The 25666-nt window shown below is 42.7% G+C and overlaps 1 protein-coding gene across 8 annotated transcripts in view; it reads left to right on the top strand.

The window, feature by feature from the left end:
* PLEKHA1 (pleckstrin homology domain containing A1) overlaps positions 1-25666 on the top strand; it is a 98360-nt gene that overhangs the window by 57876 nt on the left and 14818 nt on the right. For 4 of the 8 annotated variants that reach the window (XM_050959029.1, XM_050959030.1, XM_050959034.1 and 1 more), the window contains exons 6-9: positions 12304-12339; positions 13373-13504; positions 14512-14655; positions 19944-20012. In XM_050959029.1, the coding sequence (XP_050814986.1) occupies positions 12304-12339; positions 13373-13504; positions 14512-14655; positions 19944-20012 (381 nt within the window). The remainder of the gene's footprint in view (positions 1-12303; positions 12340-13372; positions 13505-14511; positions 14656-19943; positions 20013-25666) is intronic. The other 4 variants (XM_050959033.1, XM_050959037.1, XM_050959035.1 and 1 more) reach the window with 2 other exon arrangements.

Genomic DNA, 25666 nt, shown 5'->3' with positions numbered 1-25666 from the left:
TCACTTCTATTATACTAGGTGTTTCAAGAATCAAGGCGCAAGCCTGCTCAGAACATACACCTCCATATGCCTTCACAACCTGGGGCACCCAATGATCAGGGGTACAGCATCTGTTTAAAAAAAAAAAGAAAAAACAAATCCTGAACCATGTAGCAAAATGGCCCACCTGGGTAATATGTTGCATACAATAAGAGTATAAAAGAAATAAACGCAGACAGTCTGTTTTCCCATCTGTCCAGGTAAATGGCTCTGTTTTTGTGCTCCTGGTATTAGTCTACTTCAAGACCCTTCACAGCTAATCCCCATGCTATCTATTTTTTGATTCACTATTGAGAGGTTACTCCCACCTCTGATTGACTCACGATGCCAGCCTCATTCACCCACTGGTTAAATTTTCAAACAAACACTTTAGTGTCTTGTCCCATGTTGCACCTCATGGTTGGGAAGAGCTCCCTATAAATATCCTCAAAGCCACTTAATTGTTCTTCAGATCCCTCCTTAAAACTACCCTTTGTCATGAGGCCTAGAAAAATCTTGGCAGTGGTTAGAATGCTAGTTTGATGAGACAACTGTCGTGCTGACCAATACTGTCTCATTGTTTCCTTGTACTTCTCTGTTGGTCTGTCTGAATTAGGGTGACCAGATGTCCTGATTTTATAGGGACAGTCCTGATTTTGGGGTCTTTTTCTTATATAGGCTCCTATTACCCCCCCACCCCATGTCCCGATTTTTCATACTTGCTGTCTGGTCACCCTAGTCTGAATCCATCTGGTTTTTTATACTTAAATTGTAAGCTCTTTGGGGCAGGGACCATCTTTTTGTTTTGTGTTTGTACAGCACTGTGAAGCACAATGAAGTCTCAGTCCATGACTAGAGTTCCTGAGTGCTACAATAATACTTGGGGAATGCAGGCAAAAAGAGTTGATTGAGCTTTTTTAAGTCCTGCTAGATCAAACTCCTCTACATGTTAGCTAATGGCAGGCCTTTCAGACTTCACAAAAATATCTTGTATTTGGGAAAACCACTGATACCCAGGATCTCATGGTTTAGGTCCAGAGGGTCACTTTCATTGAAAAAAGATTTCAGAGGCAGCTGAGAGGGCATGTAAGATGGCAACTTTTTTCTTAGTGATCAAGTTGGTATGATTGAAAGACTTCTTACCAATAATTTCCTGTCTGCTAGCAGTGATTGCCGCAATTCTGAGCGTCTGGGCTGCTCTCTTCTACTCTGCAGCTCACGGAGGCGGATCAACATTTTGGCGCTGTGTGCTATGGCCATGCCTTCTCTTTTCCCACTTGCCACCAGTTGAGTTATTCTAAATCTATACATTTACATAACATTATTAACGAATACTCTGAATGTAATGAAATAACTATGTACATTAGACCAAGAAAGACACTAATGGTAATGATTTCATTTAATATCTGACCTTTGGCTCATGAGTCACTTAGAATGGGTAGAAGTGTGGGAGCTGCTAGTAGAAAGAGAATTATTGGTAAGAAATTTTCTGTTCTGCAGCCGCGTGTGTCCTATAATTCTGGATGTTTGGGAAGTAGTGAGCAGTGAATGGATGTAGGGAGTGTTAAGAAAAATTTGGTAGGGAAGAAAGTACCATCTCTTTTTTATAAGCTCACTCTAAAGTGTGCATTATTTCTGGGTTACTGCCTGCAGGAGATAGGCAGACAGTTCACCGTAAATTGCTTAATGAAGGTGCTAGCTGTAGACCAAGTTGCCACTTGGCAAATTTCCTCAGTGGGCACACTTGCTTATTCAGTCCATTAGGTTGCTAGGGATCTTCTGGAATGCGCCTTGAAACAGGAGCCTCTGATGCTTTGTAGAATTCTCTAATACACAGTCTAATCCACTTAGCAATGGAGGACTTGGATGTTGTGTCCCTGGCATTTTTGGTGAAAGGACACAGAGAGAGCATGATCTCATGGACTCTGTTTGCTTGAGAGAAGCTTTCAACACTCTTCTGACATCTCAGGTGTGCCGCGTCTTTTCAATTGGATGTAGTGGTTTTGGATAGAACAAAGGAAGAACCTTTCTGAAAGCATGGAAGGAGAAATTAACTTTAGGGAAAAAGGATTGTCATCCTGAGCACTACCTTGTCCTTGTGGAACACTCAATAAGGCTCCTGTATAGATAAGGCTGCCAGCTCCTACACTTGTCTGGCGGACATGACCGCTATTAAGAAACAAGTCTTAATGGATTAGTAAAATGCCAGCATGGAAGTCAAAGGCTCGAAGGAATGGTTGTTGAGGCCCCCAATGCTTGCTGTAGGCCCTATTTTGGAAAAAGTGGCTTGGCTTCTGGTCTGGCTAACTGGATTGTTCAGCGAAATCTGGCTATTTGAGGGTTATCTGCAAAAGAGTGCTATTAAGAGCAGACACCTGACATGCAATGGTACTGGAATGAAGACCCCTGTCTATGCCTTCTGGGAGAAAATCCAAAATGTCTGGGCTTCGTGGATTTCTGGGATTTGCACTGTGCTCTTGGCAACTGTTGACTTTGGATCTGATGGAGAAGTACGCTTTCAGTATTGATGTTTTCCTCTAGGACAGCAATGTCTTAGTGACTCTGGAGGACAGACCCAGATCTTCTAGCATTTTGCTTTCAATAGCCAGGTTGTTAGCTGATGCTGTTCCGGGTTTGGATGAAGAACACAACATTGTGAGAAACTGTTCAATTTTCCAGAGAAGCTTGAGTAGAGGCTCCAATTTCAGGTCTGTATGGTCTGCAAACCATTTCTTGTTGTGTTTTTTGGACCACCTTCAAGAGTAGTGGAAAGGGTGGCAATGCATATAGTAGGTCCTGTGGCCAACTGTGTCATAAGGCATCTGTCCCGATGGATCTGGGGTTGTCTCCCTGGTGAAGTATTTCAACTTCTGTGTCCATATGATGCACGGCTGAATGTCTGAAAGATGAGATTGAAAACCTTCTGATTCAGGCACCACTTAGAATTGTTGATCCTGCACCTGCTGAGCCAGTCTGCCTTTCAGTTCAGATCCTGGCCAAGCATAAGACCTGCTTGAAGTGGATATCCACCTTCCAGGATTGGAGCCATAGGTGCCTGGCTATTGGGCTGGAATCCTTGGCTTAGGCTGAGAACTTCATTGCATCCATTGAGGTGTCAGCTACAAATCCTGTTCCTAAGGAGACTTTCTTTAAGCTTTAACCAAGGTTGAGGTGATCTGTGTCCTTGAGGACTGTGAGCTCTAGCCAGGAGAGAGATGCTATTGCAAAGTGGATAGCTACCTGGGATGCATTGAGGGTGGCAGAGGAGGCTTCAAAGACCCTTTTTGAGAGTGGCCTCCCTCTTTCTATCTGTGAAGTCCTTGGGGTAGCACTTGCCTTTTGAGGGAATTACCATATCCCTTGCAAGAGGTGCTACAGCAGCATCAACCAGTGGCATTTCAACAGTAGAGTCCTTCAGTTTTTGAATGATGTAGAGCCTGAGGGTTGCTCTTGTTAATGTGCTTTCCTTTTTCAGGCTTATTCCTTTAATCCTTAATCATTTCCTCAAAGGAGAGGTGAAAAGGGTATTGCAGTCTTGAGAGGATTTTAAGGAAGAATTTACTCTGAGGGTATGTCTACATCTACAATTTTGCAGCGCTGGTTGTTACAGCTGTATTAGTACAGCTGTATAGGGCCAGCGCTGCAGAGTGGCCACACTTACAGCAACCAGCGCTGCAAGTGGTGTTAGATGTGGCCACACTGCAGCGTTGTTGGGCGGCTTCAAGGGGGGTTCGGGGACCGCAGGGAAGGAGACCTGCTTGCTCGGGGGTTCGGGGAACGCGAGAGCAAACCGGGGAAGGAGACCTGCTTCCCCGCGGTTTGCTCTCGCGTTCCCCGAAACCCCCTGCAAACCGCAGGGAAAGAAAACCTGCTTGCTCGGGGGTTCGGGGAACGCGAGAGCAAACCGCAGGGAAGGAGACCTGCTTGCACGGGGGTTCGGGGAACGCGAGAGCAAACCGCAGGGAAGGAGACCTGCTTGCACGGGGTTTGCTCTTGCGTTCCCCGAACCCCCCTGCAAACCGCGGGGAAGGAGACCTGCTTGCTCGGGGGTTAGGGGAACGCGAGAGCAAACCGGGGAAGGAGACCTGCTTGATTACCAGAAAGGCTTCCTCAGGTATGCTGGGATACCTGCTTATTCCACAGAGGTCAAGAAAAGCGCTGGTAAGTGTCTACACTTGATTACCAGCGCTGGATCCTCTACACCCGAGACAAAATGGGAGTACGGCCAGCGCTGCAAACAGGGAGTTGCAGCGCTGGTGATGCCCTGCAGATGTGTACACCTCCTAAGTTGCAGCGCTGTAACTCCCTCACCAGCGCTGCAACTTTGTGATGTAGACAAGCCCTGAGACTTAACTCTTGTTCAGGTTGAATTTGAATTGTGCAGGCAACCTTACTGCACATAGTCTGGAATTTCTCATGGAGGAAAGCCTCTGATGTATTCTTTGAATCCAATAACTTGCCTTCCTCAGTGGGAGGGAGAAGAGGAGGGGGAAGTCAGAACTTGTACCTCCTGGATTTTCTGTTGTGTTTTTTTTCCCCCTTTATTGTCTACTTTTAGCTTTTTTAGCTATTTTTGGATGTGTTGGGTGTGTAGAAGTTCTGCTTTTGCTTTGAGGCATTTTAAAAGTTGCCTTCCTTAGGTTCTGAAGCCCTCTCAAGGGATCTGTGTCTGAACACTCCCCCTTTGGGAGCCATTCCCTCCCAAGAAGGTGGAGGGGACTCATCAAGGCCCTCTTGGGCAAATTAGGGGAAAGGGTAGAAGCCCAGTTCTTTAAGACTTGTGGCGAGGGGTAGGATGGACAGACTTGTGACCCTGCAGACCTCCCGCTTCATTCTTAGGAGTAACCTGGGACCCCTGAATTGACTGCTTGGGGTCCTCCTTGTTATTGGAGCCTCTCCCTGCTCTGCAAATCAGGCATCACTTGGCTTTCATATCACTTGGCTTCTCCGCCATACCTGAATAGGGGCAGAGGAGCAGGCAGGGAGATGCTGCAGCAGAGGGTCAGGCTGGGTTAAACCACCAAACTGTTAACTGCTCCAGGGAGGAGCAGTACGCTGAAAAGGTGAATGCTCACTAAGGCCCAAACTGAGAAGAAGAAAAAACAATTAAAACGAATGAGGGCAGGAGCAATTGAACAGCCTGCTGCTGCAGATGCAGAAAATCTGTTGACGAGGGAACAGAGGAGCAGTGGTCAGAACGTATGGTGCCAAAACACTGATCTGCCTCTGAGCTGCAGCCCAGACATCCAGAATTGTGGGAGAAGCTGGGTTGCAGAATCAATTTTTTTTGTTAGATTAAAGCAGCGGTTCTCAAACTGTGGGTCGGGACCCCAAAGTGGGTCGTGACCCTGTTGTAATGGGGTTGCCAGGGCTGGTGTTATACTTGCTGGGGTCTGGGGCTGAAACCAAAAATCTGTGCCCCACCCAGGGCTGAGGCTAAAGCCTGAGGGCTTCAGCCCTGGGTGGTGGGGCTCAGGTTACAGCCCCACCCCCCCAGGGCTGAAGCTCTTAAAATTGGGCTTCACCTCCTTCCCCCCAGGAGGGTTGGTGGTCGGCCTTTGCGCCCCCCCCCCCCCCCCGTCCCGCCCATGGCGTAGGGGCTTGGGCTTGGGCTTCGGTGCCCCTTCCTGGGATCATGTAGTAATTTTTGTTGTCAGAAAGGGGTTGTGGTGCAATAAAGTTTGAGAAATCCTGGATTAAAGCATGGACTGTAATTGAGGCCCCTCATGTTCTGCTGCAGAATTTAGGTCCAACTTGTCACAACATGCTTGGGTGCTACAATGTCTAATGTGACATACTGGTAACTTTGCAACAGCTTTTCAGTGTTTTAAAAAAAGAGATTTTTAATAACTTCAGGCAAAATAATACAATCTATACAGTAACCCTTGTTTTTATTTAAATATTTATGCTGTCTCTAGTTTCACTTTCTGATTCTAACGTGCCACAGATCTATATTAATCTTAATAGATAACTGCATTATAGAAGCCCTGACAGTGGGAGAAGAGCTGGGGATTTTGGCAGTGGAATGGGGACAACTGGAGCGCTTAATATCTGAAGAAGTGTTGGAGGAATTGGGATAAAGGAGACAAGCCATCTTTCTGAGCTGTTGTTTAAGGTTATGTGAAAGATCATGGAAGACAACATTGTTTTACGTCATATTTAGTTCATGTTTGAAAAGCTTTTTCTTCGCAAGCATAAGTACATGACACATTTTTGAAAATGGAAGTTGAGATCTTGGAGCATTGTTCAGTGACAAAGGATTGCTTGGAAAATTCATTGGTTGCACACTCACAGAATGCATCCTGACTAGTGAAAGAGGGTGCAAGAGAGAGGAGCAGACATAGCATTTTATAGGAAGACCGTGTGACTACAGGGCATAAAAACATACTGCTTGTACATATTTCGACTCTTACCTCCATTCTTGAGTTCTGCTCATATAGTTTATAAGTAGTGCCCTTCTAAATTCCAAGCCATGAAAAATGCATCACAGGCGTGAAATCTGGTTTTTGTGTGCTTTTACCCTATACTATACCAGTTTCATGGGGGAGACCAGAGTTTCTCAAATTGGGAGTCCTGACCCAAAAGGGAGTTGCAGGGGGGTCACAAAGTTATTTTACAGGGGATCATGGTATTGCCACCCTTATTTCTGCACTACTGCGTTCAGAGCTGGGCGGCCAGAGAGTGCCGGCTGCTGACTGAGCTCCCAGCTCTGCCGGCAGCAGCACAGAAGTAAGGGTGGTAATACCATACCATGCCATCCTTACTTCTGCACTGCTGCTGGCAGCGGACTGCCTTCAGAGCGAGACTCCTGGCCAACAGCTGCTGCTCTCTGGCCATCGACCTCTGAAGGCAGTGCTACCACTTGCAGCAGCGAAGAAATAAGGGTAGCAGTACCACAATACCCCCTGCAATAACCTTGTGACCCTCCCACAACTCCTTTTTGGGTCAGGACCCCTACAATTAAAACACCATGAAATTTCAGATTTAAATAGCTGAAATCATGAAATTTACTATTTTAAAATCCTTTGACTGTGAAATTGACCAAAATGGACCGTGAATTTGGTAGGGCCTTATTTATGAGCAATGAAAGAGTTGAATATATGGGGACAAATTTTTGTAGTATCCAGTTTTGATGGGGTGCAGTGTGTGATGAAGTGCTATAGAGGAACTAGTTGCAACTTCTTGATTGTGAGACCAATTCCAGGACGGCTGTAAACTACTCTGGCCGGCTATAGCCCTGGAGGGCTGTTACATCAATCATGAAACTTAGACTGCGGTAACTTTGAGGGCCTTACTCTTGATATATGTCCCCTTTGTTGGGAGCTGTAGGCATTGGTGGTACAGGAACTGGCTATTCTGAGTATTCCCAGTCTAAAAGAGCCATAGGCACTACAAACCCATGCACCGCCAGAGTGGAACAAAGGAACTGGATCTGACCAACAAATCTAGCCCACAATTTCCTCCTATATATTTAAGGATATTTCCATTGAAATGTTTTTCTTCTATGAAAAATATTTTTCTGTCTTCTTTATGGCATCTCTAAATCAACCACACATTGCCATGTTGTCCTAAAATTGCCAACTACAAAATTTGGAACTAGTACCAAAGAGGAGTTGTCAAAGAGAATTTTGTTCCTCATAGGAGGGGTAAGATGACACAGGCTGGATACAGGATTGAAGAAAATAATGTACATTCTTGTTGTTCAGCTGTTGAGCTCCCCATTACTTGAACAAAGTTGAAATTAACTTTCACCTTTATTATTATTATTATTGTAAATTATGTTGAGAACGTCATGAAATTCTGTTAAAATCTTGAAAATATGAACCTTCACTGAACTAAGTTTATAAATGACTTAATAGATTGGAATCTAATTTAATCAAGATTTGTAGAGGGCTTGACTGATTTTTAGCAACTAGATTGATACAGAGGTTATACTTTAACTTCCATCTATAGCATAGTCAATTAATAAATCCTTCTGACTTCACACTTAATCCTCAGATTATTGCACTTTACTGTGCCTCAGGTTATGTTAATAAACGTCAATCCAGAATGACACAGGGTGCATTGCCTTTCTTCTTTTCTGTGTGTATCTTGGTGTGCTCTAGGAGCACAGCTATCAAAAGAATTAAGCATATTCCTAATTAGTGCTGTTTATCCAGTGAATAATTCAGCTGTACTTTCTGCAAGCAAACTGCCCTAGGTAATAGTTTGCTGTCACGACTCTTGGAAACTTCAGCACCCACTTTTCAATAGATTATTTCCAGTACCTAAACATCAAAGCCACTCAGCAGTAGTAGTCTTTTCCCCATTGCATTTGTGTTTTATAAGTAAAAGCTGTTATAACTGAGATTTTGATTAGATTAGATTTAAGAATTGTAAGGCTCATAAAGCAAAATACTTTCTCTTCTGAAGAACAAGAAAGAAGTTGCTCCCTTGATTATACTCCAGACCAAGACATACAATGTTGAAACTATTAGATCAGCCATACATCTGAATATTTTTGGACTGCTCTGCCTTTCCTAAATAGGACCTTCTTGATTCTTGTTTTGGGGTTTTGATTTGTTTGAAAGCAGGCTAATCCAAGTCATAAAGATGTTACCTTTTGAAATAAGATGCATTTGTAGCAAAGCCCACAGGTAAGTGGGGAACAAGACCTGGGAGATGGGTTGGAAACAGGAGGGAGCACGGGCTATAATGCCAGAGAGGAAGGAGGGTCAGGGCAAAGCTGGGAGGCAAGATCAAACCAGTATCTTAGATGCCTTTATACAAATGCAAGAAGTATGGGTAATAAGCAGGAAGAACTGGAAGTGCTAATAAATAAATACAACTATGACATTATTGGCATTACTGAAATTTGGTGGGATAATACACACGACTGGAATGTTGGTGTGGATGGGTATAGTTTGCTCAGGAAGGACAGACGGGAAAAAGGGAGGAGGTGTTGCCTTATATATTAAAAATGTACACACTTGGACTGAGGTGGAGATGGACATAGGAGACGGAAGGGTGGAGAGTCTCTGGGTTAGGCTAAAAGGGGTAAAAAACACAGGTGATGTCGTGCTGGGAGTCTACTACAGGCCACCTAATCAGGCGGAAGAGGTGGATGAGGCTTTTTTCAAACAACTAACAAAATCATCCAAAGTCCAAGATTTGGTGGTGATGGGGGACTTCAACTATCCAGATATATGTTGGGAAAATAACACCGCGGGGCACAGACGATCCAATAAGTTCCTGGACTGCATTGCAGACAACTTTTTATTGCAGAAAGTTGAAAAGGCTACTAGGGGGGAAGCTGTTTTAGACTTGATTTTAACAAATAGGGAGGAACTTGTTGAGAATTTGAAAGTAGAAGGAAGCTTGGGTGAAAGTGATCATGAAATCATAGAATTTGCAATTCTAAGGAAGGGTAGAAGGGAGTACAGCAGAATAGAGACAATGGATTTCAGGAAGGCGGATTTTGGTAAGCTCAGAGAGCTGATAGGCAAGGTCCCATGGGAATTAAGACTGAGAGGAAAAACAACTGAGGAAAGTTGGCAGTTTTTCAAAGGGACGCTATTCAGGGCCCAAAAGCAAGTTATTCCAATGGTTAGGAAAGATAGAAAATGTGGCAAAAGACCACCTTGGCTTACCCTTGAGATCTTGCGTGACCTACAAAATAAAAAGGCGTCATATAAAAAATGGAAACTAGGGCAGATCACGAAGGATGAATATAGGCAAATAACACAGGAATGCAGAGGCAAGATTAGAAAAGCAAAGGCACAAAATGAACTCAAACTAGCTATGGGAATAAAGGGAAACAAGAAGACTTTTTATCAATACATTAGAAGCAAGAGGAAGACTAAGGACAGGGTAGGCCCACTGCTCAGTGAGGAGGGGGAAACAGTAATGGGAGACTTGGAAATGGCAGAGATGCTTAATGACTTCTTTGTTTCGGTCTTCACTGAGAAGTCTGAAGGAATGTCTAGTATAGTGAATGCTTACGGGAAGAGGGTAGGTTTAGAAGAGAAAATAAGGAAAGAGCAAGTAAAAAATCACTTAGAAAAGTTAGATGCCTGCAAGTCACCAGGGCCTGATGAAATGCATCCTAGAATACTCAAGGAGTTAATGGAAGAGGTATCTGAGCCTCTAGCTATTATCTTTGGGAAATCATGGGAGATGGGGGACATTCCAGAAGACTGGAAGGGGGCAAATATAGTGCCCATCTATAAAAAGGGAAATAAAAACAACCCAGGAAACTACAGACCAGTTAGTTTAACTTCTGTGCCAGGGAAGATAATGGAGCAGGTAATCAAAGAAATCATCTGCAAACACTTGGAAGGTGGTAAGGTGATAGGGAATAGCCAGCATGGATTTGTAAAGAACAAATCGTGTCAAACTAATCTCATAGCGTTCTTTGATAGGATAACGAGCCTTGTGGATAAGGGAGAAGCGGTGGATGTGATATACCTAGACTTTAGTAAGGCATTTGATACGGTCTCTCATGATATTCTTATAGATAAGCTAGGAAAGTACAATTTAGATGGGGCTACTATAAGGTGGGTGCATAACTGGCTGGATAACCGTACTCAGAGAGTAGTTGTTAATGGCTCCCAATCCTGCTGGAAAGGTATAACAAGTGGGGTTCCGCAGGGTTCTGTTTTGGGACCGGTTCTGTTCAACATCTTCATCAACGATTTAGATGTTGGCATAGAAAGTACGCTTATTAAGTTTGTGGACGATACCAAACTGGGAGGGATTGCAACTGCTTTGGAGGACAGGGTCAAAATTCAAAATGATCTGGACAAGTTGGAGAAATGGTCTGAGGTAAACAGGATGAAGTTCAATAAAGATAAATGCAAAGTGCTCCACTTAGGAAGGAACATTCAGTTTCACACATACAGAATGGGAAGAGACTGTCTAGGAAGGAGTATGGCAGAAAGAGATCTAGGGGTCATAGTGGACCACAAGCTTAATATGAGTCAACAGTGTGATACTGTTGCAAAAAAAGCAAACGTGATTCTGGGATGCATTAACACGTGTGTTGTAAACAAGACACGAGAAGTCATTCTTCCGCTTTACTCTGTGCTGGTTAGGCCTCAACTGGAGTATTGTGTCCAGTTCTGGGCACCGCATTTCAAGAAAGATGTGGAGAAATTGGAGAGGGTCCAGAGAAGAGCAACAAGAACGATTAAAGGTCTTGAGAACATGACCTATGAAGGAAGGCTGAAGGAATTGGGTTTGTTTAGTTTGGAAAAGAGAAGACTGAGAGGGGACATGATAGCAGTTTTCAGGTATCTAAAAGGGTGTCATCAGGAGGAGGGAGAAAACTTGTTCACCTTAGCCTCCAATGATAGAACAAGAAGCAATGGGCTTAAACTGCAGCAAGGGAGATTTAGGTTGGACATTAGGAAAAAGTTCCTAACTGTCAGGGTAGTTAAACACTGGAATAGATTGCCTAGGGAAGTTGTGGAATCTCCATCTCTGGAGATATTTAAGAGTAGGTTAGATAAATGTCTATCAGGGATGGTCTAGACAGTATTTGGTCCTGCTATGAGGGCAGGGGACTGGACTCGATGACCTCTCGAGGTCCCTTCCAGTCCTAGAGTCTATGAGTCTGAGTATTGCTTCCAATGATAGAGAACCATTCAGTTTTCAGATTTGGCACAAACTCAAGAACAGACAGAATCAAGCTCCTGAAGAGCCTGCACCTTTTAGCTCAGCTTTAGCAGACTGACTTATTCAGAAGCATTGAAATATTAAAAACCTTTAAATACTTGGTCTTGATATGAGACTCTGCAAGAGGGCTTATTGTCAGATGCTTGTGGGAGACAATTCAGATGCAGAGGCACCATCATGACTGCAGCTTCTACCGAGCCACAAGGAGCACAGTCAAACAAGGTGAAGAAGAAAAGGAATAGCTGCTTCTCCCGATTATCAAATAAATAGATGCTTATTTTGCAACCATTAATGACTTGATTTTCTGTGAAGTAACAAAGCTCTCAAGATTTTTTGGGCCTGGGGGCTGGAGCAGATGGTTTAGAACTTTTTGATTCAACAAACTGGGATAAACATAACCATATTTGAAAATGGCTAAGATGGAACATTAACTGCTTTTACTTCAGGTATTTCTCAGAGGTACTACCTGAACATTGTTTCACCAGATAACCCTGTTTTGCAAAGGTTGGATGTCAGTTTCAGACACCTTTTAGAAATTGTTCCTGAAAGTTAGTTCCCTCAGCACTTCCTGTTTATGTTTTGGAAAGTACTAGATCTCCTATTTTCTTTCTTGGTGCTCCTGTGATACAGCGATCTACCCCATCAGTACTCAGAGCAGATGAAGAGGTAAGTGGTATTACTCAGCATAGTCCCATTTTGCCTTTTGTGTAGCTCCTATAGCACACCTCACCCTTTATCGCCCTCCCTTGATGAAATAGTGCCAGTTTTTGCTTGAGGGTGAGCTAATGTCCAGAGATTTCTTATAGTAGTGTATCAAGTTGAGTAACTTGCATAAGCTGCATACAGTTCTTAATGTGTCTTAAATTGCAGTGAAGTACTAATCTTTGGATCCTGTTGTCAAACTCGTCTTGCAATTTGTACACCCCTCTCCCCAAAGTTCCACGTTAATGATTATTAAGCACTGCATTCTTTAGCCCTGAAGATTTTGCATTGAAGTACAAATCTGTATCTTGTCATTCTATAAAGCAGTTTGAACAGTATGGATAACTTTTTTCACCTTGCTCCAGATATTAAACTTAAAGCAAAGTTTCAGTTAAGTTCATATTGTTTCATAGTAATTTAAATATCTTCATGCTAAGCATTACATTGTGGGTGAGAATGCTGCATCAAGCAGCAAAGACATTTGTCAAACATCGACACTATAGCTTTGTATGAATAGTAACTCTTTGCATTACAGTAGTACCTAGTGACCCACTAGGTTTGTGGTCCCATTGTACTAAGCATTGTTTAGACATGTAGTAAGAATCCTAGCCCCAAAGAGCTAAATGTCATAGTGGGAGAAACTATTTCTACTTTACAGATGAGAAATTGTGGCACAGAGAAACTGATTTGCTGAAGATTAGGCAGGGATTTTGTGGCAGAGCTGGAAAGTGAACCCTGATCTCCTGAGTCACAGTCAAGTGTCTTAATCACAGATCAGTTTTCTTCTGATGTCTAACACAAATCTGTTGCAAACAGTTACCTCTTGAGATTTCTTTAGAATTAAAAACTAGCTGTAGAAATCCTTCTGGAAACTGAATGTGAGTGCTTGAATAATAACTCAGGCTTTTTAGGTACCTGAGCCTGGGGACTACCAGCTTTATTTTTAGTGTTAAGACAGGGGAAAACATCAAATTATTCATCATGTCTAACTTTTTAGGTACCAAAGCAGTCTGATCTGCCGTGTCAACCTGATAACCCAAATCGCCAAGTTGAAAATCCAGGTGGAAAGAAACAAGTGTCCTACAGAACAGAAATTGTTGGTGGTGTTCCCATCATTACACCTACTCAGGTAATAGCTTCATAACAAGTAAGGAAATGTTATTACTGGAAGAGTTGTGCTATGTGTCTGTCTTGTCAGGATACTGTGACATACATTTATTTTATCTATAATAAATTTGTCAACCCCATCCATCCTCATCCAGAAGACTCATACTCTCATAAACTTGCTTTTTAAATATTTACCTGATATGGTATCTAGGTGTCCATTCGACTGTTTTAGTTGTCTGTGACTGTATGAAAGATTATGCTTTTAAGTGTTGACTTTTTTACTTCCAAGAATTAGACCCCCTATATGAGTTTGAATTTCTTGGCGTGAAATGAGTTTCTGGCATTGGCAATGTCAAAATTCAAGTTAGTCGATCACTGAAGTTCACTGGTATACTTTTTTTTGCATTTTGCAATGGAGAAAGGAAAGATACTGATTGGCTCAGAAAGCCAAGATTTTTATAAATGGCGTGCTAGAAACCTGATGTAAAATAAAAAGTTAATAATGGTTGTATCTAAAAGTAGAGGCACAGTAATTCTACTGAGTTTGACACCCTGTGTACTATTTTATCCTCTTCGGTCACATTGGGGGATTGGTTATTCTGACGATTTGCATGACTGGCCCTAATCATAGTTTTGGAATTATCTAGACTGCTCTTCTCCTAAACAAAATCACTCCGTGGATTAACTTTTTTTAAAAGGAGTAAAGATTTTGTTTCTTAGGTCTTCAACATACTATTTTTAATTGTTTTATCTGTTTTAATATGTTTATAATCTATTTTCAAACTGTGTACTTTTGAGTAGTTCCTGGAGTACTCCAGTAGGCCTTATGTAGGTAATTGTCACATTGATATTACTGCTATACTGCAGTGTCAAGTTTCCGATGTTTCTAAACAAATCAGAGATGGGGTTTAGTGAGCACAGAGTGGACCAAATACCAAATTTAGGGAACCGAATACACTTTCATTTTCTGTTCTTATCACTGGGCTTTAGAGCAAATGCTGAACATCCTGAACTTTCTCTCCATTCTAGAGAGAAGAATTAAATGAATGTGGGGAAGGAGGTGACAGAAATTACTTGAAACGGACCCAAAGCCACCTTCCTTACTTTAGCGCTAAACCTCCCCCAGACAATGCTGTTATCAAAGCTGGCTATTGTGTTAAACAAGGCGCTGTGGTAAGTGATTTGGAGAATAATGCATTCCTCTTCTGAAGAACAGAGGCCCAAAAGTTATTACAGTTACTTTCTGTATTATACTGAGATAAATTGATACTGATTTTTGGTTTTTACCAAATAACACTAATGTTGTTAAAATATTAAGGTTAATTAGAATTTTATCAAATGAGTGATTCTTCAGTAGTAGTAGTAGTATGTGTTTTATCTATGTATTGGTATTCTTTCAACTTTTGTGGGGTTTTTTGGTGTTTCTGCATGTTTTTGTATTAGGTTAAAATTTTGAGACCTTTTGCAGAGGAAAACATTAGGCTAAGTGTATAATTAAGGGATGCTCTTTGGCATGAGCATGTGCAGCTATCTTTTTGTAATGAAAAGTGTACAGAAGGTATTTGGACTGAAGCAAGAGTTTACTGTGTGCAGGATTTATAAAGTGTGAAGTGGTTAGGGAAAGTTTTTAGGCGTTCTATGTGGTTTAGAGGAGAAATTGTGCAATTCCAAAAATGTGCAGATTGATGTCTAGCCAAACAGTTCGAGATTAAGGGATTTAGCATGTGCTCTATTCAAAGCTCTGCAAACTCACAACATTGAAGTCTGGGAGCATGAAATTTTTTTTTATCATCAGAAGCAGGAGGTCTGCCAAACAGGCAGTGGGGCTGCTAGACGGCCAAGCTGTTGAAGAACACTCAAGGAAGATAAGGCCATTGCAGAAAAAGTAAATGGATTCTTTCTGTCAGTCTTAACTGCAGAGGTTGTAGGGGAAATACCCATATTGGACCTATCCTTTATGGTTGGTAGATCTGACGTACTATCCCACATTGGTGTGTCAATAGGAGATGTTTTAGAACCAACTGATAAATTTAACATTAAGTCACTGGGAGCAGATGGTATTCACCCTAGAGTTCTGATGGAACTCAAATATGAAATTTCAGCTCTACTAACTGTGTAGTACAGTGGCCGGCAACGTTTCAGAAGTGGTGTGCTGAGTCGTCATTTATTCACTCTGACTTAAGGTTTCGCGTGCCAGTAATACATGTTAACGTTTTTAGAAGGTCTCTTTCTATAAGTCTATAATATATAACTAAACTATTGTTTGTATGTAAAGTAAATAAGGCTTTTAAAATGTTTAAGAAGCTTCATTTAAAATTAAATTTTAAAATGCAGAGCGCGCCAGATGGGGGCCAGGGACTCGGGCAGTGTGAGTGCCACTGAAAATCAGCTCGTGTGCCGCCTTCAGCACGCTTGCCATAGGTTGCCTACCCCTGGTGTAGTATACAACCCATTTCAGAAACAAGTCTCTGTACAAGATGACTGGAAAGTAGCTAATGCTGATTTTTAAAAAGGACACTAGAGGCAGTTCTAATGATTACAAGCGGTGAGTCTAATGTGAGTTCCAGGCAGATTGGTAGAAACTATAGCAAAGGATAAAATTATCAGACACATAGGTAACTCTTCCCTAATAAATCATGTTTAACACAGCTTTGGTAAAGGGAAGCCATGCCTCACCAACCTATTAGAATTCTTTGAGAGTATGAACAGACAGACGTGTAGACAAGGATGAACCAGTTGAAGTAGAGTACTTGGATTTTCAGAAAGTCTTGGAAAAGGCCCCTCACCAAAGGCTCTCACAGACGCTAAGTTGTCATGGGATAAGAAGGAAGGTCTCTCATGGATCGGTAACTTGTTAAAAGATAGGAAATGAAAGGTAGTAATAAATGGGCAGTTTTCGCAATGGAGAGAGGTGAGTGAACAGCAGGATCCCCCAAAGATCTGTATTGAGATCTGTACTGTTGAACGTATTCATTCATGATCAGAAAAGGGAGTGAACAGTGAAGTGGCATATGATACAACATTATTCAATATAGTTAAGTCCAAAGCTGACTCTGAAGGGCTATAAAGGGATCTTAAAAGACTGGGTGATTAGGCAACAAAATGGCAGATGAAATTCTGTGTTGATAAGTGTGAAGTAATGCACATTGCAAAAAATAATCGCAGCTACATGTATATAATGATGGGTTCTAAATTAGCTGTTACCATTCAGGAAAGGGATGCTGAAGTTACCCTGGGTAGTTCTCAGGAAACTTCAGCTCAGTGTGTATCAGTGCTTTAAAAAGCTAACAGTGTTGAAGACTATTAGGAAAGGGATAAAAAATAAGATTCAGAGAAGGGCAACAAAGATGACCAAGGGTATAGAATGACTTTCATTCGAAGAGAGACTGAAAAGATTAGGGCTGTTCAACTTAGAAAAGAGGTGGCTAAGGGGGGATATGATAGAGGTCTATAAAATATGAAAGATGTGGAAAAAGTGAATAGAGAAGTGTTGTTTTCCCACAATACAAAAACTAGGGGTCACCCAATGAAAAGAATAGACAATAGGTCTAATACAAACAAGAGGAACCTGTGGAACTCATTGCCATGGGGAGGATGTGATGGCTAAAAGTATAATCCGGTTCAAAAAGGAGTTAGATAAGTTCATGGAGGATAGGGCCATCAATGCCTATTAAACAAAATGGTTACGGCTGTAACCCCATGCTCAGGGCAACCCTAAACCTCTGACTACCAGAAGCTGGGAGGAAAAGACAGGGTTGAATCACTCCAGCTCCCCTATTCTGTACATTCCCTCTGAAACTCTGGTATTGGCCACTGTAGGAGACAGGAGAGTGAACTAGATTGGACCATTGGTCTGACCCAGTATGGCCGCTTCTATAAACTTGTTCCTCCTTTTTATTTCAGAAGGACACCAAAAAAATGCCACACAAAAATAAGTTAAAATGATGCTTAAGTTGCATGGTTAGACGCCAATCAGAATGTCAGTTACAGTTGTGTGAAAACTGTCTGCTCGTGTGTGTGTGTGTGTGTGCGCGCATTATATGAGTATTTACATTATCTTGTTTCTCAAACATTATGTACAAAACTGATTTTCTAATAGAGATGTGTAAACATCTTGAATTCTGACATAAAGCAGAAATACATTAGACTGATGTGATATGAAAAATATTCAGTGAACTATGTACAACACAGTCCATATTAGGTGTGCAACTTACAATAACAGTGGAAATTTGCTGACTTATAGGCTGCATAAATGCATGGCTAAATTGCCTTTGTAGTACATGAGTACTGGCAAAATTATTAAAATATGAGGTGATACTGTTTAAGCAGTCTAAGTAAAAAAAATATATATATATTAAGCCAATATCACATTATTATGGAAGAGTGTGTTTTGTTCAATATCTTCATCAGTGATCTGGAGGATGGCGTGGACTGCCCTCTCAGCAAGTTTGCAGATGACACTAAACGTGGAGGCGTGGTAGATACACTGGAGGGTAGGGATAGGATACAAGGGACCTAGACAAATTAGAGGACTGGGCCAAAAGAAACCTGATGAGGTTCAACAAGGACAAGTGCAGTCCTGCACTTAGGACAGAAGAATCCCATTCACTGTTACAGACTAGAGACCGAATGGCTAGGAAGCAGTTCTGCAGAAAAGGACCTAGGGGTTACAGTGGATGAGAAGCTGAATATGAGTCAACAGTGTGCCCTTGTTGCCAAGAAGGCTAACGACATTTTGGGCTGTATAAGTAGGGGCATTGCCAGCAGATCGAGGGATGTGATAATTCCCCTCTATTCGACATCGGTAAGGCCTCATCTGGAATACTGTGTCCAGTTTTGGGCCCCACACTCCAATTTTTCCACATCCTTCTTGTAAAGAGTCCAGTGGAGGGCAACAAAAGTGATTAGGGGGCTGGAGCACATGACTTATGAGGAGAGGCTGAGGGAACTGGGATTGTTTAGTCTGCAGAAGAGAAGAAGGGGGATTTGATAGCTGCTTTCATCTACCTGAAAGGTGGTTCCAAAGAGGATGGATCTAGACTGTTCTCAATGGTACCTGATGACAGAATAAGAAGTAACAGTCTCAAGTTGCAGTGGGGGAGATTTAGGTTGGATATTAGGGAAAAAAATTTCACTGGGAGGGTGGTGAAGCACTGGAATGAGTTACCTAGGGAGGTGGTGGAATCTCCTTCCTTAGAGGTTTTTAAGGTCAGGCTTGACAAAGCCCTGGCTGGGATGATTTAGTTGGGAATTGGTCCTGCTTTGAGCAGGGGGTTGGACTAGATGACCTCTTGAGGTCGCTTCCAACCCTGATATTCTATAAACCCGTATGTTAAACATTTTACTTTTTGATATACCAGTTTATATGCAAATGTCTTAGTTCTTTTTTACTCATAGTTTAAGCACTATCTAATAGAAGTACATCCTTTCTTCACCACCACTATCCAATGTACTTTCCTGCCTACTGTCTTCATAATTGACTGGTGGCATATTCTTTGTCCCTAATTTCCTTTATATTCTCTGTACTGAACAGAATAAGGTATATTTCTGGCCTATTCATATTTGCAGAGTTGTTGTAGCCGTATTGCCCAGGATATTAGAGACAAGGTGGATGAAGTAATATCTTGTAATGGGACCAACATGTCTCTTTCACCAAGAGACGCTTTCAGTCTTACACAGAGCTCTTCATGTCTTTCTATTTTTTGTCTCACTCCATTTACCCTTATCCCAGTTTTCCATTCAAGTAATCTGATCACTTTAATCCCATTTGTTAATCCAGGTCATTTGATGCGTATGAAGTGAATAAAATACGCATTTGATCCATGCTAGCTGCATGTAGAATGTCTGAGACAAAGGACATATTTCAGAATTGTCTGCAGCACTTCTGGTACAGATTACCTAAATCAAGGAATATGGACCTCACTTAACCAGTGGTAATGTGTCCTGTATAGGCTTGTAGTTTCCTAAATTTTCCCCAGATACCTTCTTTCTGTTCTCTCTAGCTTCCAAAGAAGCATCTAAACATTTTTTTGCCACTTTCTACAGAATGCTGAGTTATTGGATTACCATACTGCAGATTTCACAGACTTTGCGGCACTGTGATCCTTAAGAAAACCTGTAACTTCAAATCTTTCCAAGTATACTTCTTGTGAAATTAAATCTTAGACTTTGGAGAGCAGGATATGTGGTTTTAAAATAATCTAGATTAATGAATGTAGGAAACAAGATTCCTATGAATAGAAATAATTGGAAATAGAATTGTGGCAGTTTAAGAAATATCCAATAGCTTTAGTAGGAATTGCTAAAAGTAATTACAAAAATAAAAATTGGAAAATGCAGCTTTCATAGAACTGCTAATGTAGTTCATTGATGTATTTTTCAAAAAACCTAGCTAGACTGAGTGAAAATTAAAGGAAATCATGTATTGCTTTGATTATATTTTCTTTTTTTCCTTTTAATAGATGAAGAACTGGAAGAGAAGATACTTTCAGTTAGATGAAAATACAATAGGCTATTTCAAATCTGAACAGGTATGTTCCCAGATGTGTTATACTGCTTTCAAAAGATGTCTGGAAGTAAATTTCAAAAATACACACTGAAGGTTTCTTAATGATCTACTTGGGTGTCTGAAAAAGTGCTGTGCTGCTTTTGTAACTTTCTGTAATTCTGTTCTATATTTTCAGTAAAAAAAAAAAAAATTATGAAAATAGGTCATCTGTTAATGATTTCTCTTTGGAAGTTAATTCTCTGACTTCACAATCTGCTGCTCTGGGGACTGATAGGGTATTGTGAAGGATTGATTTCCAGTAAGGAATAATAATGAATTGAACAAACTTCTAAATATGCACAACAGTTGTCACTCATTTTGCATCAGTATTTTGTTCCTCTCATGCTTGGTGGATGCTCACTTGAGTATAAATGATTGTCTTAAGAAATGCTGATTGTGAAATAGAGAGTCCAAGCAAATGTTAAAAGAAGCACAAAGTTGTATTTATGCTTCCCTGCATAGCTGCACAGTTCCTCCTGGCTTCCTCTCCCTCCTTCACATGGCCTTTGTCAATAGCAGATTCAGAGGTATGCAGCTAAGAAACTAACATCCTGTTTGCATAAAACCTTCTAACTGAATAAAGATTTGAAATAATAGTAGTAATTAGTATATATGGGCCAATTTCAAAACATATGAATTTTTAAGTTCTGTTGGCTGGTCTTTAAATTGTGGTAGTAGCAGAGTACTGTTTAGAACAGGAGTGGGCGAACTTTTTGGCCCAAGGGCCATGTCTGGGTGGGGAAATTGTATGCAGGGCCATGAATGTAGGGCTAGGGCAGGGGGTTGGGAGTGCAGGGTGTGGGAGGGGGTGTGGTGTGCAGGAAGGGCTTCAGGGCAAGGGATTGAGGTGCAGGAGGGGCATGAGGTGCAGGAGAGCACTTGGCAGGGGGTTGGGGTGCAGGAGGGGTGCCGCAGGGAGCTCAGGGAAGGGGTTAGGGGGCCCAGGGCAGGGGGTTGGGGTGCAGGATGCAGGAGGGGTTTGGGGTGCGGGCTCTGGCCCAGCGCTGTTTACCTCGAGTGGCTCCAGGATAGCAGTGGCACGCAGAGGGATTAAGGAAGGTTCCCTGTCGGCCGCTTCTGGAAGTGGCCAGCATGTCTGGCAGTGGCTCCTGGGGATGGGGTTCGGCAGGCAGCTCTGCTGTGCGCTGTCCTTGCCTGCAGGTAACACCCCCAAAGCTCCCATTGGCCATCGTTCCCTGGTCCCGGACAATGGGAGCTGTGGGGCGATGCCTGCAGGCGAGGGTAGCTCTGAAAGCCTCTGCCCACTCCCCCAGCATGATTATGGGACAAACTCCTGCAGGGGAAACGAATCATCACATTTTCCACTGCTCGCCTTGATAAAGTGCAGCAGTGTGGTTAATACTAAGTGCCTGCTTCCCTTGCTCACTTTCATGGAGTTCAGCTGGGCAGGTCAGTCCTGAAGAAAAGACCTCATCGTAAACATGCTTTTTCCTCTAGCCATGCATGTGCACATACCCACAAAGCTCAGTGGTCCAGATTAGAAGCAGTGTTTCCTCTAACTTTTTACATCCATCTGCGGAATGAATTTTATGTGCACCAGTATGGAGGTGATATGTGACACATCACCTTCGTATTAGTGCACATAACAAAATTAATGTAGTGGAGGTGGGGCCAAAGGGTTCAGCATGTGGGAAGGGGCTCAGGACTGGGGCAGAGGGATGAGGGCTCTGGCTGTGGGTGAGGGCTCTGGGGTGGGGCCAGGGATGAGGGGTTTGGGGTGTGGGAGGGGGCTCTGAGCTGGGGCAGAGGGTAGGGGTGCAGACTCTGGGATGGGGCTGGAGATGAGGTGTGTAGGTGCAGGCTGCCCCGGGGCTGCAGTGTGGAGAGAGGACACCCCTCACTCCCCCAGCCCTCTCTTGCCACAGCTGCTTGGGGCCGGAGGAGAGGTGCCTCTCCCTAGCCTTGGCAGTTCCGGCTGGGCTGGGTCGGGCCGAGGGAGGGGTTCCACTAGCTGGCAGCGCCGACGGGCCTGGGGGGAAGCGCCTCTCCCCGCTGGGCAGGTCCATGCTGGGGTTGGCAGGCCTGGACTGGGCCAGGGAAGGGGCACCTTTCCCCTGGTTGTGGCAAGTCAGGGGTGCCTCTCCCCTGGTGGGCCCTGAGCCCATGCGCGGGGCTTAATAGGCACCTGCGCAGCCATGCAGCTTAGAGAGAATATAGGTTAGAAGTATAGATTCTTTCAGGCAGAGATGTACAGAGTATTGTGAAACTATGCTGAGGAGGTCAATGGTGGCTGCAGACAAACTTACTGCAATGTATCCTTCATTCATCCTGCAAGGTGTACTGAAGGGGGTTTGGGTCTTTCTGTCATACCTAAAAGCTTGGGATGGTATCAGACTGTTGTTCCCATCATCAGATTGGGATCCCTACCAGACATAAATGTGTGTGTTTTCCCTGGTGATCAGGAATTTAGCATTTCTAACAAGGGGACATGCAGAGGGAATGAAGTCGCCTCTCCTCAGAGACATGGTAGCATTGTTTGTGAAAGCATGTGGGGGCCTGTAAGAGTGGTCGTCTCACTCTACAGGCCCCTTCACAGGCAGCCAAGTTCAGGCAGGTACATAGGCCCCTTTTCTTTTTGGCATGACAACTCTCAAGTGGCATCAGATTAATCAAAAAGAAACAGTGAACTGTTATGACACCCTAAGGGCCCCCACATGCTTTCACAAACAATGCTACTGTGTATGGCCCCATGTCTCTGAGGAGAGGCAACTTCATTCCCTCTGCATAAGATGAGCATTGACATTTTACCTGCAGAGAATGAAACAGATCAGAAACTCACCCAGACTGTTCATTGTTATTGCCATAGAATGAGTACAAGGAGAACCTATATTCTCTCAGAGATTCTCTAAGTGGAATTACTGTCAGTTGGCACAGCTTCTTCCTCCACATGGGGTAAGGGCTCCCCGTACAGAGGGAGCCTCAATAGCATCACTTCAGGAGGTGCCTCTGCTGGATATTTGCAGGGCAGCTACATGGAGTTCCATCCATACTTTCATGAGATTTTGCCTTGGTTCAAGGCTCCTCTGCTGACTCATCCTTTGGGACAGTGCTTCTACAAGTGGCTATACTACATGGAGCTTTGCATCCTCCTCCTCTCTTAGTATTGCTTTCAGTCACCTATGGTGAAATAAAACATAGGGACCAGCACTTGAAGAAGAAAGGAAGTGTTACTTATCTTGTTTTAACTGGAGTTCTTTGAGATGTGTGGTCCCTATCTGTATTTCCCTCTGCTTTGGAATATGACAAGATTCATGGTAGAGATGGAACTGAAGAGGTAGTCGATCTGCCCGACCCCTTATATCTTTGGTGCAGGGGCACAGGTGGAGCACTGGAGACTGCTTGCAAGATTTCTCCGGTCTCAGGTACATGGCATACACTTATACTTCACAGTGGAATACAGATGGGGACCATGCTTCTCAAAGAACTGCACAATAAGGTAAGTAACTTCCCTATGCCCAAAGAAGGTACTTAAGGAGTTGTACAAGAATTGCACAAAAATCTTTGTCCTATTCCCAGTCTGAGTAACTTATGGAAAATCCATGACATGAATTAAATCATCCATCTACTTCAGATCGGCACTTTACAACCTGCTCCTCATTTCTGTTTCTAGCCTCAGAGGACTGGGGACAAACAGAGCAGGGCACTGCATGAAACGCCTAAGTAAGTTTCTATAGGAGGCTTGTTTTCAAAGAATTTCCATTTTACCATCTTCAGACAACTCTTACATTTTGCAGCTGTCTGGCAGCCTTTTTCTCTTCCCTTCTGAAATTACATGTGCTGCCAGGGTGTGTCTCCAGGATCATGGCAGCAATAATATTGGCGTTATGGAGGAAGGAAATTCCCTTATTAGAGAAATTATCTGGGAAGAGATAAGGATTGTGTACACAGAGAAAGCTGAACTAAACACATTGAAACAGTTCCTGAAGTATCTTGGATTCAGGACAGATGGCATGGTGCCAGAAAAGTCAGAGGCCTGGGCTGACATTGAATACAATCAGGTGCTAGGTTTCATTTCGGAAGATTAACAGATGATGTCCATAAAGGAAAACAAGTGGCATTTTCAGCTCTCATAGAGATCTGCTGTTGCAAAATCAGTCCTCCATCCAGGACGAAAGATGTTTAAAACACACACTTGGAAGAAGCTCGTTGGGGCAGGGACTTTTTTTCTTTTGTATGCATCATGTCTCGCTCAAGGGGGTTCTGGTTCATGACAAGGGCTTACAGGCACTGTGATTAACACAAACAGTAAATAAGTGATTATTGCTCTCGTGGATCCCAAAACAAAAGTAAACAAATACAATATATTCTTGTGTCTGGGGCAAAGTCCACAGTTTAACTACCATTTTAAAACAGTGAAGTATAGCCATGAGTTCTTCTTGGAGGGCTTTATTATGAATTTGTAAGTGTGTGTCTGAGCAAAATGTCAAGGCGCTGTAGTATAATATGCTCAGCATGTTCATGAAAAGGAAGTTTTGTACAAGGCCTAACATTAAATGCATCATTAGGGGACATCAACTTTATTCCAGCCCTGCAAGATTATTAAGCATGGCCTTTGAATCTCACTCAGCTCCTTACAACACTACCCTGATTGACCCTTTGGAGGGAGGTGTCAGACTTCATATCCATTAGAGTAGGGCTTCAGTGGCCACTGTCTACATTCAGATGAGCTTTGAAGTTGGGATCTTTCTCTAACAGACCAGTATTATATTTTTAATTCAGGTACGTGGTTCCTCCCAACTCTCATAGCATTCATTCACTGAGTGAATTCAAGAAATATTCCTCTTTTGACTGAGCATCAAGGTCCAGTGTTTAGGAGCAGTGACTTTCTCAGGGTAGAGTAATACTGTATTGCAGTCAATTAGACTGCCACACAGCCATTAATGTGCAAGTTCACCAAATTTTGCACATATTGGTTATCCAGTCATAGCCAATGCCATTTTCTTTATTTTGGTAAGAACCTAAGAACAACTATACTGGGTCAGACCCAAGGTCCATTTAGCCCAGTATCTTGTCTTCCGATAGTGGCCAGTCAGCAAGTGACTCATTCCCTGTCACTCATTCCCAGCTTCTGTCAAAGTGAGGCTAGGGACACTATTCCTGCCCATCTTAGCCAGTAGTCTCTGTGAACTTATCTAGTTCTTTTTTGAACTCTGTTGTAGTCTTGGCCTTAACAACATCCTCTGGCAATGAGTTCCACAGGTTGATTGTAAAAAGGTAGAAATCTGCTTCATGCCTTAGTGCCCAGGGGAAGATGGAGGGGATATTTTATTTGTTTCAGATGCCAATATTTAATGAAAGATCCTGCTTCCCACCACTGTGGAGGCACATTTATATGAACATTCCATTGTAATGGATCTGTGGGCCTTAGCACAAAGAATAAGAGAACTTGTCTGTGCTACCCGAAAATTTCCTTTCTTTTGAGTTTAAAAGATCCAGCCCTCTCTGCAGACAAATGGATCATCCTGAACAGAGAAGGAATGAAAATTAGCATCCCAGGATTTGGGTGTTTTGTTATTAAATGGAATTTACAATTCTCTGTAGGAGAAATCATTGAGGAAAAGCACAAAGTACAGTTAACAGCCTATAATTTAGGGAAAGTAGATTTGAATCATCTTG

Source organism: Gopherus flavomarginatus, chromosome 6, assembly GCF_025201925.1.
Source record: "Gopherus flavomarginatus isolate rGopFla2 chromosome 6, rGopFla2.mat.asm, whole genome shotgun sequence".
NCBI classification, from domain to species: domain Eukaryota; kingdom Metazoa; phylum Chordata; order Testudines; family Testudinidae; genus Gopherus; species Gopherus flavomarginatus.
The sequence above is the reverse complement of the archived record's forward strand: the minus strand, read 5'-3'. Positions and strand labels throughout refer to the sequence as shown.